The sequence below is a fragment of the Macaca nemestrina genome, chromosome 13, assembly GCF_043159975.1.
Source record: "Macaca nemestrina isolate mMacNem1 chromosome 13, mMacNem.hap1, whole genome shotgun sequence".
Taxonomy (NCBI): Eukaryota; Metazoa; Chordata; class Mammalia; order Primates; family Cercopithecidae; genus Macaca; species Macaca nemestrina.
Window position 1 is genome coordinate 65,373,811 of NC_092137.1, and position 12,004 is coordinate 65,385,814.

The window sequence follows — 12,004 nt, forward strand, 5'->3', positions numbered from 1 at the left end:
GTCATTTACCAAGGGCTGGTAGGAGTTTCCGAATACTCGATACTCTCAGGCATGCAAGAGGACCTAAGAGACTGAAAACAGTGAATGGTTGGCCAGAAACCTTGGGTCTTCTCATAAAAGGAAATTTGAGCTTGTCAATCCCTCTTTGAAGATTTAGGTAGAAGAGATTTTTAACCCTTTGTCTGCAAAAGAAAAAGGGTTAAATGAAGCACCTCTACAGATTACTTTGGGAGATTATGACACCTTTTGCCATCTTCAGGGCTTACGTCTTTACTTTCTTGGCTAACCAGTTTCTTAGAAGAAAATGTGTCAGGGACTTGGGGATCTGCAGTCGTGCTTTAGCATGGCTGTGGAGCTAATTATCAAGCTTAAAGGGTACCTTTGGGGGGACTCCTCCCTTCACTCCTAGTCTCCCTTGGAAGAGCAGTCCAGGCTCAGGGAAGGGAGTGGATGGGATGACACAGTAAGTACAGAAACTGAAGCTGTCAATAGTGAAGGAAAAAGGAGAATTCCTTGTTGCTTTGGCATTGACACATAAGTACTTTGATAGAAGAAAAAAAAAAACACTATGGATCAACCATTCGAAGCATCAATTCTATAGTTTTTTGAAGCAAGATGATCGGTTATTGCTGGTAACTGCAGATTCTACAGAAAAGCACTTTTAAAGTTCTGTTGGGCAATGAATGAACCTGGAAGGAGGAAAGCACAGTAACAATGGAAACTAAAGTCCTATTATTAATGTGACTTTTCTGCTTCAGAATCTCTGAGACTTTATAGTCACTGGAAAATAGCCATTAAATTCTTTAAAGATTAGCTCTTCAGCAGTAGCTACATATAAAATGCAGTATTTCAAGTGCCTGATGCTGCTGTGGTATGCTTTATCATAATGCTTAAGGGCATGATCAAAATTAAAATGTCTTCTGAGTTTGCCATATTAATCTTAGTTCCATACACAGTGAGACTTTAAAAGAGAAAAATCACTCTAGCAAATAATTGTCAATTATAAACCTGTATGTAAAAATTCTTGAAAACCTAGAATTGGCTAAAAAGGTAGAGATGTCTGACGACCTCTTAAATTGATATATTTTACCTTCTCTTAGATGTATATTTATAAGTAGGAACATGTCCTTCCATTGAGTATGTTACTGAATAGCCCTTAGGAAATTAAACCCATTTATTTACTAATATTTGACAGGCACGGAAGTGTATTAGCATAAAAATTGGAGATGAAAACCCTACAGAAACAAACTGGCCAATATTATACTAATTGAATGCAGAATGTGGCATTCTGTTCCCATTCAACCAATAATCAGCTTCAACTGACCAGACGTTTCACAGAATGTTACACAATACCCTGTTTCCCAAGAAAGTGCTACCTTACCTAGAGATGATCTAAGATATTTTTGTTCATCCTCTGAATAAGGTGTGACTAAGCGGTGCTAACTCCCTGGACCTGGCTGTGAATGCTGCTGAAGAGTATCAACACAACTGTTAATTATACCGCCCTGCTTTAAGTTTAAGACTTCCCTTAAAACTCAAGCTGAAATTGTTTCAGCCTAGTAAGATGCTGCCAGCAGCATTTCTATGAGCAAACATGGCCAAGTTAGAGTCAAGTAGCTGAGCTTGCTAATTGCACTGTGGTGCCACACTGGAATGTAGTCCCTTAAAATTAATGGAAGTTGAATCCACAGGGAAGTGATGATACTCAAAGCTGGATCAGCAGTTTCAAGATCTGGGTTCTTGGAGATCGATGGGTAAGCTCAGCAAATGGAAGACGATGTCAATACAGGGCTATTGTGAAGCTCAGGTGGGAATGGAACACAAAGGTTTGATGTAAGATACGCTGGAAAGGCAAGATATAGGCTAAGGGAAATTCAATCCAGGGTGAAAGAATAGGAAATTACTGCTCGGACCACAATGACTGTCATTCTGAAAGGATTTCACAGTGTGCAGCTGCTTAGATTTAAGAACACTCTTCACTATGTAATTTACAGCAGCACCTTATATTTAGAACAAGTGATAATTCCCTTTACTAAGTGAACAGATTATTAAAGCCCATAGCAGCCTTGAACCGTTTGTACTTGAAAATGTGGGTATAAAGGGGAATATATTTTTTCCAGAACCGCATTTATTGGCATACACATAGAAGCAGATCTTGCGGCATGCTGATATTTGTTGTAAATCCCAATCTTTACTGCCATGGGAAAAGCTGGAATTTTCTAAACTTAAGTCTGTAAATATGCTCATCTTAAGTTCATGTAATGTTTCCGCTAACTCACCAAGAATAAGCTGACAATTTAAACAACTTTTACTGTATAAAACTGAAGTGCACGGCATGGCATCACAGTATCTTGACATTCGTTTTGTGTCATTTTGCTACTTTAGAAAATAGTTTCTGAACTCTTTCCCCCTTTATACTGTATTAAGGCAGAAACAAAACTTTTGAAGCATTAAAGATCTTCACCAAAATAACTATTGGTAACTTCAGGAATTTGTCGGTTGCCTTACGTGAGGATGAATAGATCCACCAAGCACGCCTATAATACAAAGTAAACTATGATTTTTATTGTGAAATTTTCATAGATGGAAAATTGAATATTTATTCTGTCCATTTCATTTTACAGTTATCTTACCACTTATTTTTGTACCATGTATTTCAATTGCCTGTTTAGTGAAAAATAAAAATTAAAAAACCTATTAATTTTTGGCTTGTGTTTAGCTTAAATTTTATCATTAAACTAAGGAGCCCACAACAAAATATGTTGCCAGCAGCCATATCCCAAGCCCCTGTGTGAAGAATGTTTTGGCTGCTATTTCAACCTAAGGAAACAACCTTTGACCTCAGTCACCTTAAAATGCCAGTGTGGGCAGATTTTTTATTCCTCACAATTAAAAAACAAACAAAAAAAGACCCCTAGGATCTTGAAGGTCCTATTTCAGAAAATCTTCACACATGCAAAATGTCACCAAAATAAATACATTTCCCTCAATTATCATTACCACCCAGTATTCATGTTTTAATTTTTAGGGATATAATTTCTAAAATTAGAGAAATCAAATTTCCTGCTTCCTATTTTAATGCTTAAACCCTCCTCCAACACCAAGTTAAGCAACTGTGGAGGATAAAATAGTTGAATCTGACTGAAAGCATGGAAGAAAAACATTAGCACACATTAGTCTGATCATTTGCCAATTAGGAAAGGTGCTGCTTTCTACCTCTACCACAGATGCATTTGTGAAATGTTGATCAATGAAGCCATTTCAAATGGTTTTAGAGAAGGATCAGAGATAATGGGCTAGATAGCATATATTCTAAACTTGTTTTCCATATAGTTTGAGCTCCCTGAACCACTGAAGTTGGTTAAATCCCTACACAGCACAGAAGCCTCTCTAGGTCATGTTATTGGGCATATTATCTAGAAAGCAAATACTGGATGCTGCTCTAAGATAGGTCTAGAATACCTTAGTTTGCATTGTGCACACACAAATGGCTGTGTTGAATATAATGCAAGGCTCTATTTCCCTTTAACCATAAGAATTAAAACAATACTTATCACCATACAGTTTGATATTACTTCCAATAAGTACAATATTTATTAAACATATCTTCAGTTGTTTTGTTACATAGTGTGCAACAAATTACAATATTCTGCAGCCACAAATTATATGCAGAGTATGAAGAAACTATTAATCAGATAGTGTAATCTTTCCATTTATAACTCTACAAGGAAGAACTAGCAAATCAGATCTTACATATAACATCTCACTAAACTTTATGCATGGAAAGTGACAGACACTGCTTGTGCTGTTTGATACAAAATGGCTGAACTTCATCTTCAGAAGACTAAACCTGACATCTAAACATGCCAATATAAACATCAAAACAAAATATATTCTAACCAACCACGGGAAACAGTCTGGTATCAGGAAAGCAACAAGGATTACACACATTATTTTATAAACCAGCACACAAAGGTTTAAAACAGTTCTGAAAATGAAGTTAGCTGTCTTGAGTCAAGGGAATAAAAAAAAAGTCAGTATTGACCATTTACAATCTCTGACCTTTGTGGAGACGGTAAGAATCTGTTGTAGTGCAGCTACATACAGTACAATTCAGGCAATTTTGTTTTTTCACTTGGGTTCAGATTGCAAATTCATTGCTGTGAGAAAAGGACGGAGGCAAATTTTAGCAGCAACCTCCACCTGACTGCTTGACCGGAGTGCTCTGAATTTTAACATTGGACTTCTCAGCACCACCAGCTGTTGCTCCGGGACCCATTCGCTTTTTAATCTCAGCTGCCATCGTCATGAAAGACTGTTCTACATTCGTTGCATTCTTAGCACTGGTTTCCAAAAACGGAATTCCAAGGGAATCAGCAAATTCCTAAGAGAATAATGAGGCACAATTAACACTGAAAAATCTTTTTCACTACTACTTAGTGCATTTCTACCATCCATAATGGAGCGTGAGGAACTAATAAGTTCATTGGATCCAAACAGATGTTACACGAATTGTCACTGTCACAGTATTCTAGTGCACATATTTTTAAAAGTTAAGGTGGCTGTGGCCTTAGTATTACTGCAGAGCCCATACATAATTCAACACCTTCAAATTCAGTATGAAAATTAAACTTTAAACATACCTTTGCTGTTGTGTAGTCTACTACTTTCTTTGTGGTCAGATCACATTTGTTCCCTACCAACAATTTGTTGACATTTTCACTGGCATAACGATCTATTTCCTGCAGCCACTGTTTAACATTATTGAAGGACTCCTAAAAAGACATTTGAAAGTTTGATAATATGGTTCTGGAATAAATGGAAACAACCTTCCTGACCTAACAGACAAATAACAAAGAGCTAGTGAGACAACTCTAGGTACAAAATAACCACTGCTAAGGAGTGAAGGGGATTTTTTTTTTTTTTTTTTTTTTTTGAGACAGGGTCTTGCTGTGTTACCTAGGCCAGGGCGCAGTGGCACAATCACAGCTCACTGCACCCTCGACCTCCCAAGCTCAAGCCATCCTCCCGCTTCAGCCTCCGGGATAGCTGGGACTACAGGCACATGCCACCACACCTGGCTATTTTTTTTTTTGGACTTTTTGTATAGATGGGGTTTCACTATGTTGCCCAGGCTGGTCTCAAACTCCTGAGCTCAAACAATCGGCCCACCTTGGCCTCAAAAATGCTGAGTTTACAGGTGTTAGCCACTGTGGCTGGCCGTAAACAGATATATTAAAATGACTATAAATATCTAAATGATGACAAACTAGAATTTACAGGCTTAATGATGAAAATACCTTATTTGAAAGGGAAATACAGCTTAATATTAAACTGCAACTCAGGCAAACCCAACTGCTTTGGAATATGCAATTTAAACGTACTACAAAACCTGGTTTTGAAATTTGATAATTTTTTTTTTTTTTTTGGGGGGGGAGACAAAGTCTTGTTCTGTCATCCAGGCTGGAGTGCAATGGCACGATCTCGGCTCACTGCAACCTCTGCCTCCTGGGCTCAAGTGATTCTCCTGTCTCAGCCTCCCAAGTGACTGCTAGGATTACAGGCACGCGCCCCCACACCTGGCTAATTTTTGTCACGCCTGGCTAATTTTTGGTTTGTTTTTTTGTTTTTTTTTTGGAGACAGAGTCTGGCTCTGTCACCCAGGCTGGAGTGCAGTGGCCGGATCTCAGCTCACTGCAAGCTCCGCCTCCCGGGTTTACGCCATTCTCCTGCCTCAGCCTCCTCCTGGGTTTACGCCATTCTCCTGCCACCTCGCCCGGCTAGTTCTTTGTATTTTTTAGTAGAGACGGGGTTTCACCGTGTTAGCCAGGATGGTCTCGATCTCCTGACCTCGTGATCCGCCCGTCTCGGCCTCCCAAAGTGCTGGGATTACAGGCTTGAGCCACCGCGCCCGGCCTAATTTTTGTACTTTTAGTAGAGATGGGGTTTTGTCATGTTAGCCAGCCTGGTCTCTAACTCCTGGCCTCAGGTGATCCACCCGGCTCGGCCTCCCAAAGTGTGGGGATTACAGGCGTGAGCCACTGCACCCGGCTTGAAATTTGATAAAATTTTGGTTTATGAATAAGATGACCTACTGTTACTACTAGACATGTCAAAATGTTATTAAATATACTTATTTTCTTATCCACAGTCATATTTACAGGAGGAAAGTTTTCATTTAAAAGTATTTCACGGCAATATGACTAGAGATTTTTTTAAACTAGCATCATTTTTTTCTCTTGCAGATATCACCCACCCAGCACTTCTAATGGCACTGAATCAAAATGTTTACATGTAAGTTATCTCCTAATTAGCTATGATTTCATATTAGAGGTGAGATTTAACATTTGCCAAAAGAAAAATAAATTCCAATTTTGAATGTTTCTCTTCTGTCCTTTGATAGAAAGGACATCGAAATCTAAGTTTCTGATTAAAAATAATAATAACAAAAAAACAGTTATGGCCCCTGGAGTACATGCTTCACTGTCCCAGATTGTTCCCTCCATCACCCTGCCCTCTCTCACAGCTAATCTTCAGATACTCATTCTCATACTAAGATCCTCCTACAGCTTATCCTATTCAAATCCTTTTTTTCTGAACCACATCCTCCACAGGCAGAGACCCGCAAATCCCTCTTTTAGCAATTCTGATTACCAGGCCATATTCCTGTTAACAACACCAAGAATACAATATAAGTCAAGCAACTCACAATTCCCTACAAACTCTTGCCTATATGTTAAGAGTCTTGGCTATTTGATCAGTTATTTAGTTCATAATAAATACAACCAGAATCCCTTGAAAGCAAATGTAAAACTTATTACTAATGTTCTATTTATTACAGGAAAAAAAATGTCTTTTAAGTGATTCACATTTATATTTGAGTGGACAAAGTTTTCTGCCATAAAGTTAATACTGATGGCTTATATGCGAAGTAGTAAATGAATCTTACATTAATCGAATAATGACTTCCTACTTGGTCACTGTAACACAATCTCCTCTTGGAACTTACCTGATCTGTCACATCATACACAACTATGATGCCATGGGCTCCTCTGTAATAACTGGAGGTGATTGTTCGAAATCTTTCCTGGCCTGCTGTGTCCCACTATTACAAAACAATCAAGAAATCCAAACAATTCCATTAAAATAAAGTTGGGGAAAAGTGTAGGAGGGAGGGGAAATAGTTTAGTTTTCATAACTGTGGAGATTATCAGGATGTGATATAGAAACATTAGTCCTCAACTCATACCACTATATTGCACAGTAATAAGTACCTGGAAGTCCAGAAAAGAAGGTAGTACCTACAACTGAGCTTACGATAATACTAAAATTACAAGCTGTTGAGAGCAGGAAGTATGTCATACTTTTCACATTCCCTACCGCCTTTAGCACCGTGTTGAGGAATGTCACTGGCCTAAAGCCCTTGAACACAGAACTCTTCCATGTAAGACAAACTCACTTGCTTGCACATTCTACCATGATTAAATTAGCATTGGAGGGACCTGATTCAAATAACTACCAGTCAAGACAGAACTTTAATTATCCCAAGCAGGTGTCTTTTTCTTCCCCCCTTCAAGCAGGGTCTCAGATCTGTCATCCAGGCTGAGTGCAGTGGCATGATCATGGCTCACTGCAGCTTCAACCTCCCCAGCTCAAGCAATCCTCCCACCTGAGCCTCCTGAGGAGCTGGGACTATAGGTACATGCCACCACACTCAGCTAATTTTTTCTTTTTTGTAGAGACGGAGTTTTGCTATATCGCCCAGGCTGGTCTCAAATTCCTGGACTCAAGCAATTCTCCCAAAGTGCTGGCATTACTGGCATGAGCCACCATGCCTGGCCAGGTGTTGTCTTCATCCTAGAGAAAACAATGTAAGGAAGATGATTCCAAACACTTTTATAAAATGTATTTTAAGAGCAACTTAACTGCCTTTCAACTAGTTAGGCTCAAATTCCAAAAACAAATGCTAACATCATTGCATTATAGTTCTGGGTTTAAAAAAACTGTTGGGGCCGAGCGCGGTGGCTCAAGCCTGTAATCCCAGCACTTCAGGAGGCCGAGACAGGTGAATCACGAGGTCAGGAGATTGAGACCATCCCGGCTAACACGGAGAAACCCCGTCTCTACTAAAAAACACAAAAAACTAGCCAGGCGAGGTGGCGGGTCACAGCTACTCAAGGGGCTGAGGCAGGAGAATGGTACAAACCTGGGAAGTGGAGCTTGCAGTGAACTGAGATCCGGCCACTGCATTCCAGCCTGGGCAACAGAGCAAGACTCTGTCTCAAAAAAAAAAAAAAAAAAAAAAAAAAAACTGTTGGGACTGGGCACGGTGGCTCACGCCTGTAATCCCAACACTTTGGGAGGCTAAGGCAGTCGGATCACGAGGTCAGGAGTTCGAGACCAGCCTGACCAACATGATAAAACCCCATCTCTACTAAAATTACAAAAATTAGCCATGCATGGTGCGCGCCTGTACTCTCCCAGCTACTCGGGTGGCTGAGGCAGAAGAATAGCTTGAACCCGGGAGGCGGAGGTTGCAGTGAGCCGAGATCGCACCATTACACTTCAGTTTGGGGGACAGAACGAGACTCCATCTCAAAAAAAAAGAGAAAACTGTTAGCCAGGTGCAGTGGCTCATGCCTGTAATCCCAGCACTTTGGGAGGCCAAAGCAGGAGGATCGCTTGAGGGCAGAAGTTGGAAACCAACCTACGCAACACAGCAAGACCCTGTCTCAACTAAATTAAAAAAATTAGTTGCGGCCGGGCGCGGTGGCTCAAGCCTGTAATCCCAGCACTTTGGGAGGCCGAGACGGGTGGATCACGAGGTCAGGAGATCGAGACCATCCTGGCTAACACAGTGAAACCCCGTCTCTACTAAAAAATACAAAAAAACTAGCCGGGCGAGGTGGCGGGCGCCTGTAGTCCCAGCTACTCGGGAGGCTGAGGCAGGAGAATGGCGTGAACCCGGGAGGCGGAGCTTGCAGTGAGCTGAGATCCGGCCACTGCACTCCAGCAAGGGGGACAGAGTGAGACTCCGTCTCAAAAAAAAAAAAAAATTAGTTGCGCAAGGTGGTGCACACCTGTAGTTGCAGCTATTTAGGAGGACTGCTTACGCCCAGGAGTTTGTGGTTACAGTGAGCTATTATTTTGCCACTGTGCTCCAGCCTAGGGGACAGAGGGAGACCCTATCTCTTAAAAAACAAAACAAAAAAAGTTAAAAATATCTAGACGCAAACTCAATTTTTAGATGTAAAAAGCTTTGGTTTGGTTTTTTTGCTGTTTTTGTTTTCGTTTTTTTTGAGACAGAGTCTTGCTCTGTCTCCCAGGCTAGAGTGCAATGGCGTGATCTTGGCTCACTACAACATCCGCCTCCCAGGTTTAAGTGATTCTCCTGCCTCAGCCTCCCGAACAGCTGGGATTACAGACACCCACCACTACACCAGGCTAATTTTTGTATTTTTAGTAGAGACGGGGTTTCCCCATGTTGGCCAGGCTGGTCTCGAACTCCAGACCTCATGTGATCCACCTGCCTTGACCTCCCAAAGTGTTGGGATTACAGGCATGAGCCACCCTGCCCAGACAAAGCCTTGGTTTTAACAAGGGGAATGATCGTGGACTGAGCCTCACTAAGATTTTAAATGACAAAACTTAAAAAAAAAAAGAAGTTCAGTAGTATTCAGTGAAATCGCTTTCTTTTCCTGACCCAGCCAACATAGAGCTAAAAACAAGTTGCAATTTTGGGTAAACTGGAAGATGAGCTGGGTATTAAGGAATTAATGTCAGTTCTATTTGATGTGGTAACAAAATAGAGATGCATACTGAAGCATTTTGGAGTAAAATATCAAATGTCTATAATTTAATATACTCTACTACTAGAATAAGACAAATAATGTAAAATGTCAATAATTGTTAATCTAAAAAAGCAAATAAACAAAAATACAAATCACCACAGCTTTATTTCCTTTTCTGTCCAAATTACTAAGCCTGGGAGCTCAGAAGACTAGTTAGACAGTAATCAATAAAGAGGCTCAAGGCCAGGCGCGGTGGCTCACACCTGTAATCTCAGCACTTCGGGAGGCCAAGGCAGGCAGATCACTTAAGCTCAGGAGTTTGAGACCAGTCTGGGCATTGCTGGTCTCATGACATGGCGAAACCTCGTCTTTTACTAGAAAACCCAAAAATTAGCCAGGTATGCCAGGTATGGTGGTGTGTGCCTGTGGTCACAGCTACTTGGGAGGCTGAGGCAGGAGAATCACTTGAGCCCAGGAGGCAGAGGTTGCAGTGAGCTGAGATCATGCCACTGCACCCTGGGCAACAGAGCCAGATGCTGTCTCAATAAAAGAAGAAAAAAAGAGGCTCAAAGTCTTTCAGTGTATCTTTGGAGGGAGCATGAACTCTAGAATCAAGCCACCCTGACTTCAAAACATCAAATCTAGGTTCCTGGTTATTTAATATTAGGGAGAATCACCTAACCGTTTCTTCATCTGTAAATGCTAGATAGTATTCACCTTGTACAACAGCTAAAGGGGTTTAAAATGAACTAATGTTTGTAAAATGCGCCTGACTATAGAAACTGCTCAATAAAATAATTTCCTTTTCTTCCTTGCTCACCAACCCCTTTCACAAAGATAGAAGGAAAAATTGTTTTTTGACTAAAAAGTCAACAAGAAGTTATAGCTGACTAAAGTAAGCAATAGCATCCAAAAAGTAAAATTTCCTTTTTTTTTTTTTTTTTAATGGAGGTATTGCTATGTTGCCCAGGCGGATCTTGAACTCCTGGGCTCGAGTGTTCCTCCTGCCTCAGCCTCCCAAGTAACTGGGACTACAGGCACTGATCAGTTTGGCTCTGTGTCCCCACCCAAATCTCATCTCAAGTTATAATCCCCACTTGTTGACTGAAGGAAGTGATTGGATTATGGCGACGGTTTCCCCCATTCGAGTGATAGTGAATGAATTCTCACAAGATCTGAGCGCCCTTCGCTTCCTTCACACACTCTCTCGCCCGCTGCCATGTAAGACGTGCCTGCTTCCCTTTCTGCCATGGTAAGTTTCCTGAGGCCTCCCCAGCCATGCAGAGCTGAGTCAATTAAACCTTTTTTTAATAAATCACCGAGTTTTGGTCAGTTCCTTGTGGCAGTGTGAGAACAGAATAATACATGCACCATGCCTGGCAGAAAGAGTAAAATTTCTGACATTTCCTTGCTACTCTGAAAACTTTCCTGACTCTAAATCCTAACAGTACTAACAGTACTTTCCTTCGTATGTAATTCTCATTACCCCTCATAATCAGAGTAACTTTTTCCCATGTTCGTCTCTCCCACTGTCTGCCTCTTAATGGGCTATGTTTTATTCATCTCTGTAACCTCCAAGTGCCTGGTGTAATACAGACATTTTCATAAAGCCTCTTGAATGAACAATCACAGAAAGAGGCTTTCCATGGTATACAACTGGACTCAGTACCTGCCCTACCTTGCTGAATGTTTTGTAATCTAACAAAACTCAGATAAAGACCCAGATGTCACACCTGAACAGGAAAAGCGGAAAGGAAAAGATAATTAAAATATAAATCAACAGAATCAAGATTTTGAAAAGATCTAGAAAACTTGAAGGATTACTGAAGCCAAGCAAGAGGAAAAGATAGGATTAAAAGTAAAATCTTGTGCTTAGATTTTTGGTTTTTTTTTTTTTTGAGATGGAGTCTCACTCTGTCGCCAGGCTGGAGTGCAATGGCGCAATCTTGGCTCACTGCAATCTCCGCCTCTCGGGTTCAAGCGATTCCCCTGCCATAGCCTCCTGAGTAGCTGAGATTACAGGCACAAACCACCATGCCCAGCTAATTTTTTTGTACTTTTAGTAGAGATGGGGCTTCACTATGCTGGCCAGGCGGGTAATGAACTCCTGACCTCGTGATCTGCGCGCCTCCTCCTCCCAAAGTGCTGGGATTATAGGCATGAGCCACCGCGCCTGGCCTGTTTAGATTTTTAGAACACCAGTCATAGAAGTG

General features: G+C 40.9%; 1 protein-coding gene across 2 annotated transcripts in view; it reads right to left on the reverse strand.

The window, feature by feature from the left end:
* Positions 1-2,543: 2,543 nt before the first annotated feature.
* Positions 2,544-12,004, reverse strand: part of LOC105465432 (RAB1A, member RAS oncogene family) — a 48,709-nt gene continuing 39,248 nt past the window's right edge. The window contains exons 4-6 of one of the 2 annotated variants that reach the window (XM_071076824.1): positions 7,010-7,105; positions 4,644-4,775; positions 2,544-4,384 (exon numbers count right to left, since the gene is read on the reverse strand). In XM_071076824.1, the coding sequence (XP_070932925.1) occupies positions 4,187-4,384; positions 4,644-4,775; positions 7,010-7,105 (426 nt within the window). In that variant the 3' untranslated portion in view covers positions 2,544-4,186. The remainder of the gene's footprint in view (positions 4,385-4,643; positions 4,776-7,009; positions 7,106-12,004) is intronic. The other variant, XM_071076825.1, reaches the window with a different exon arrangement.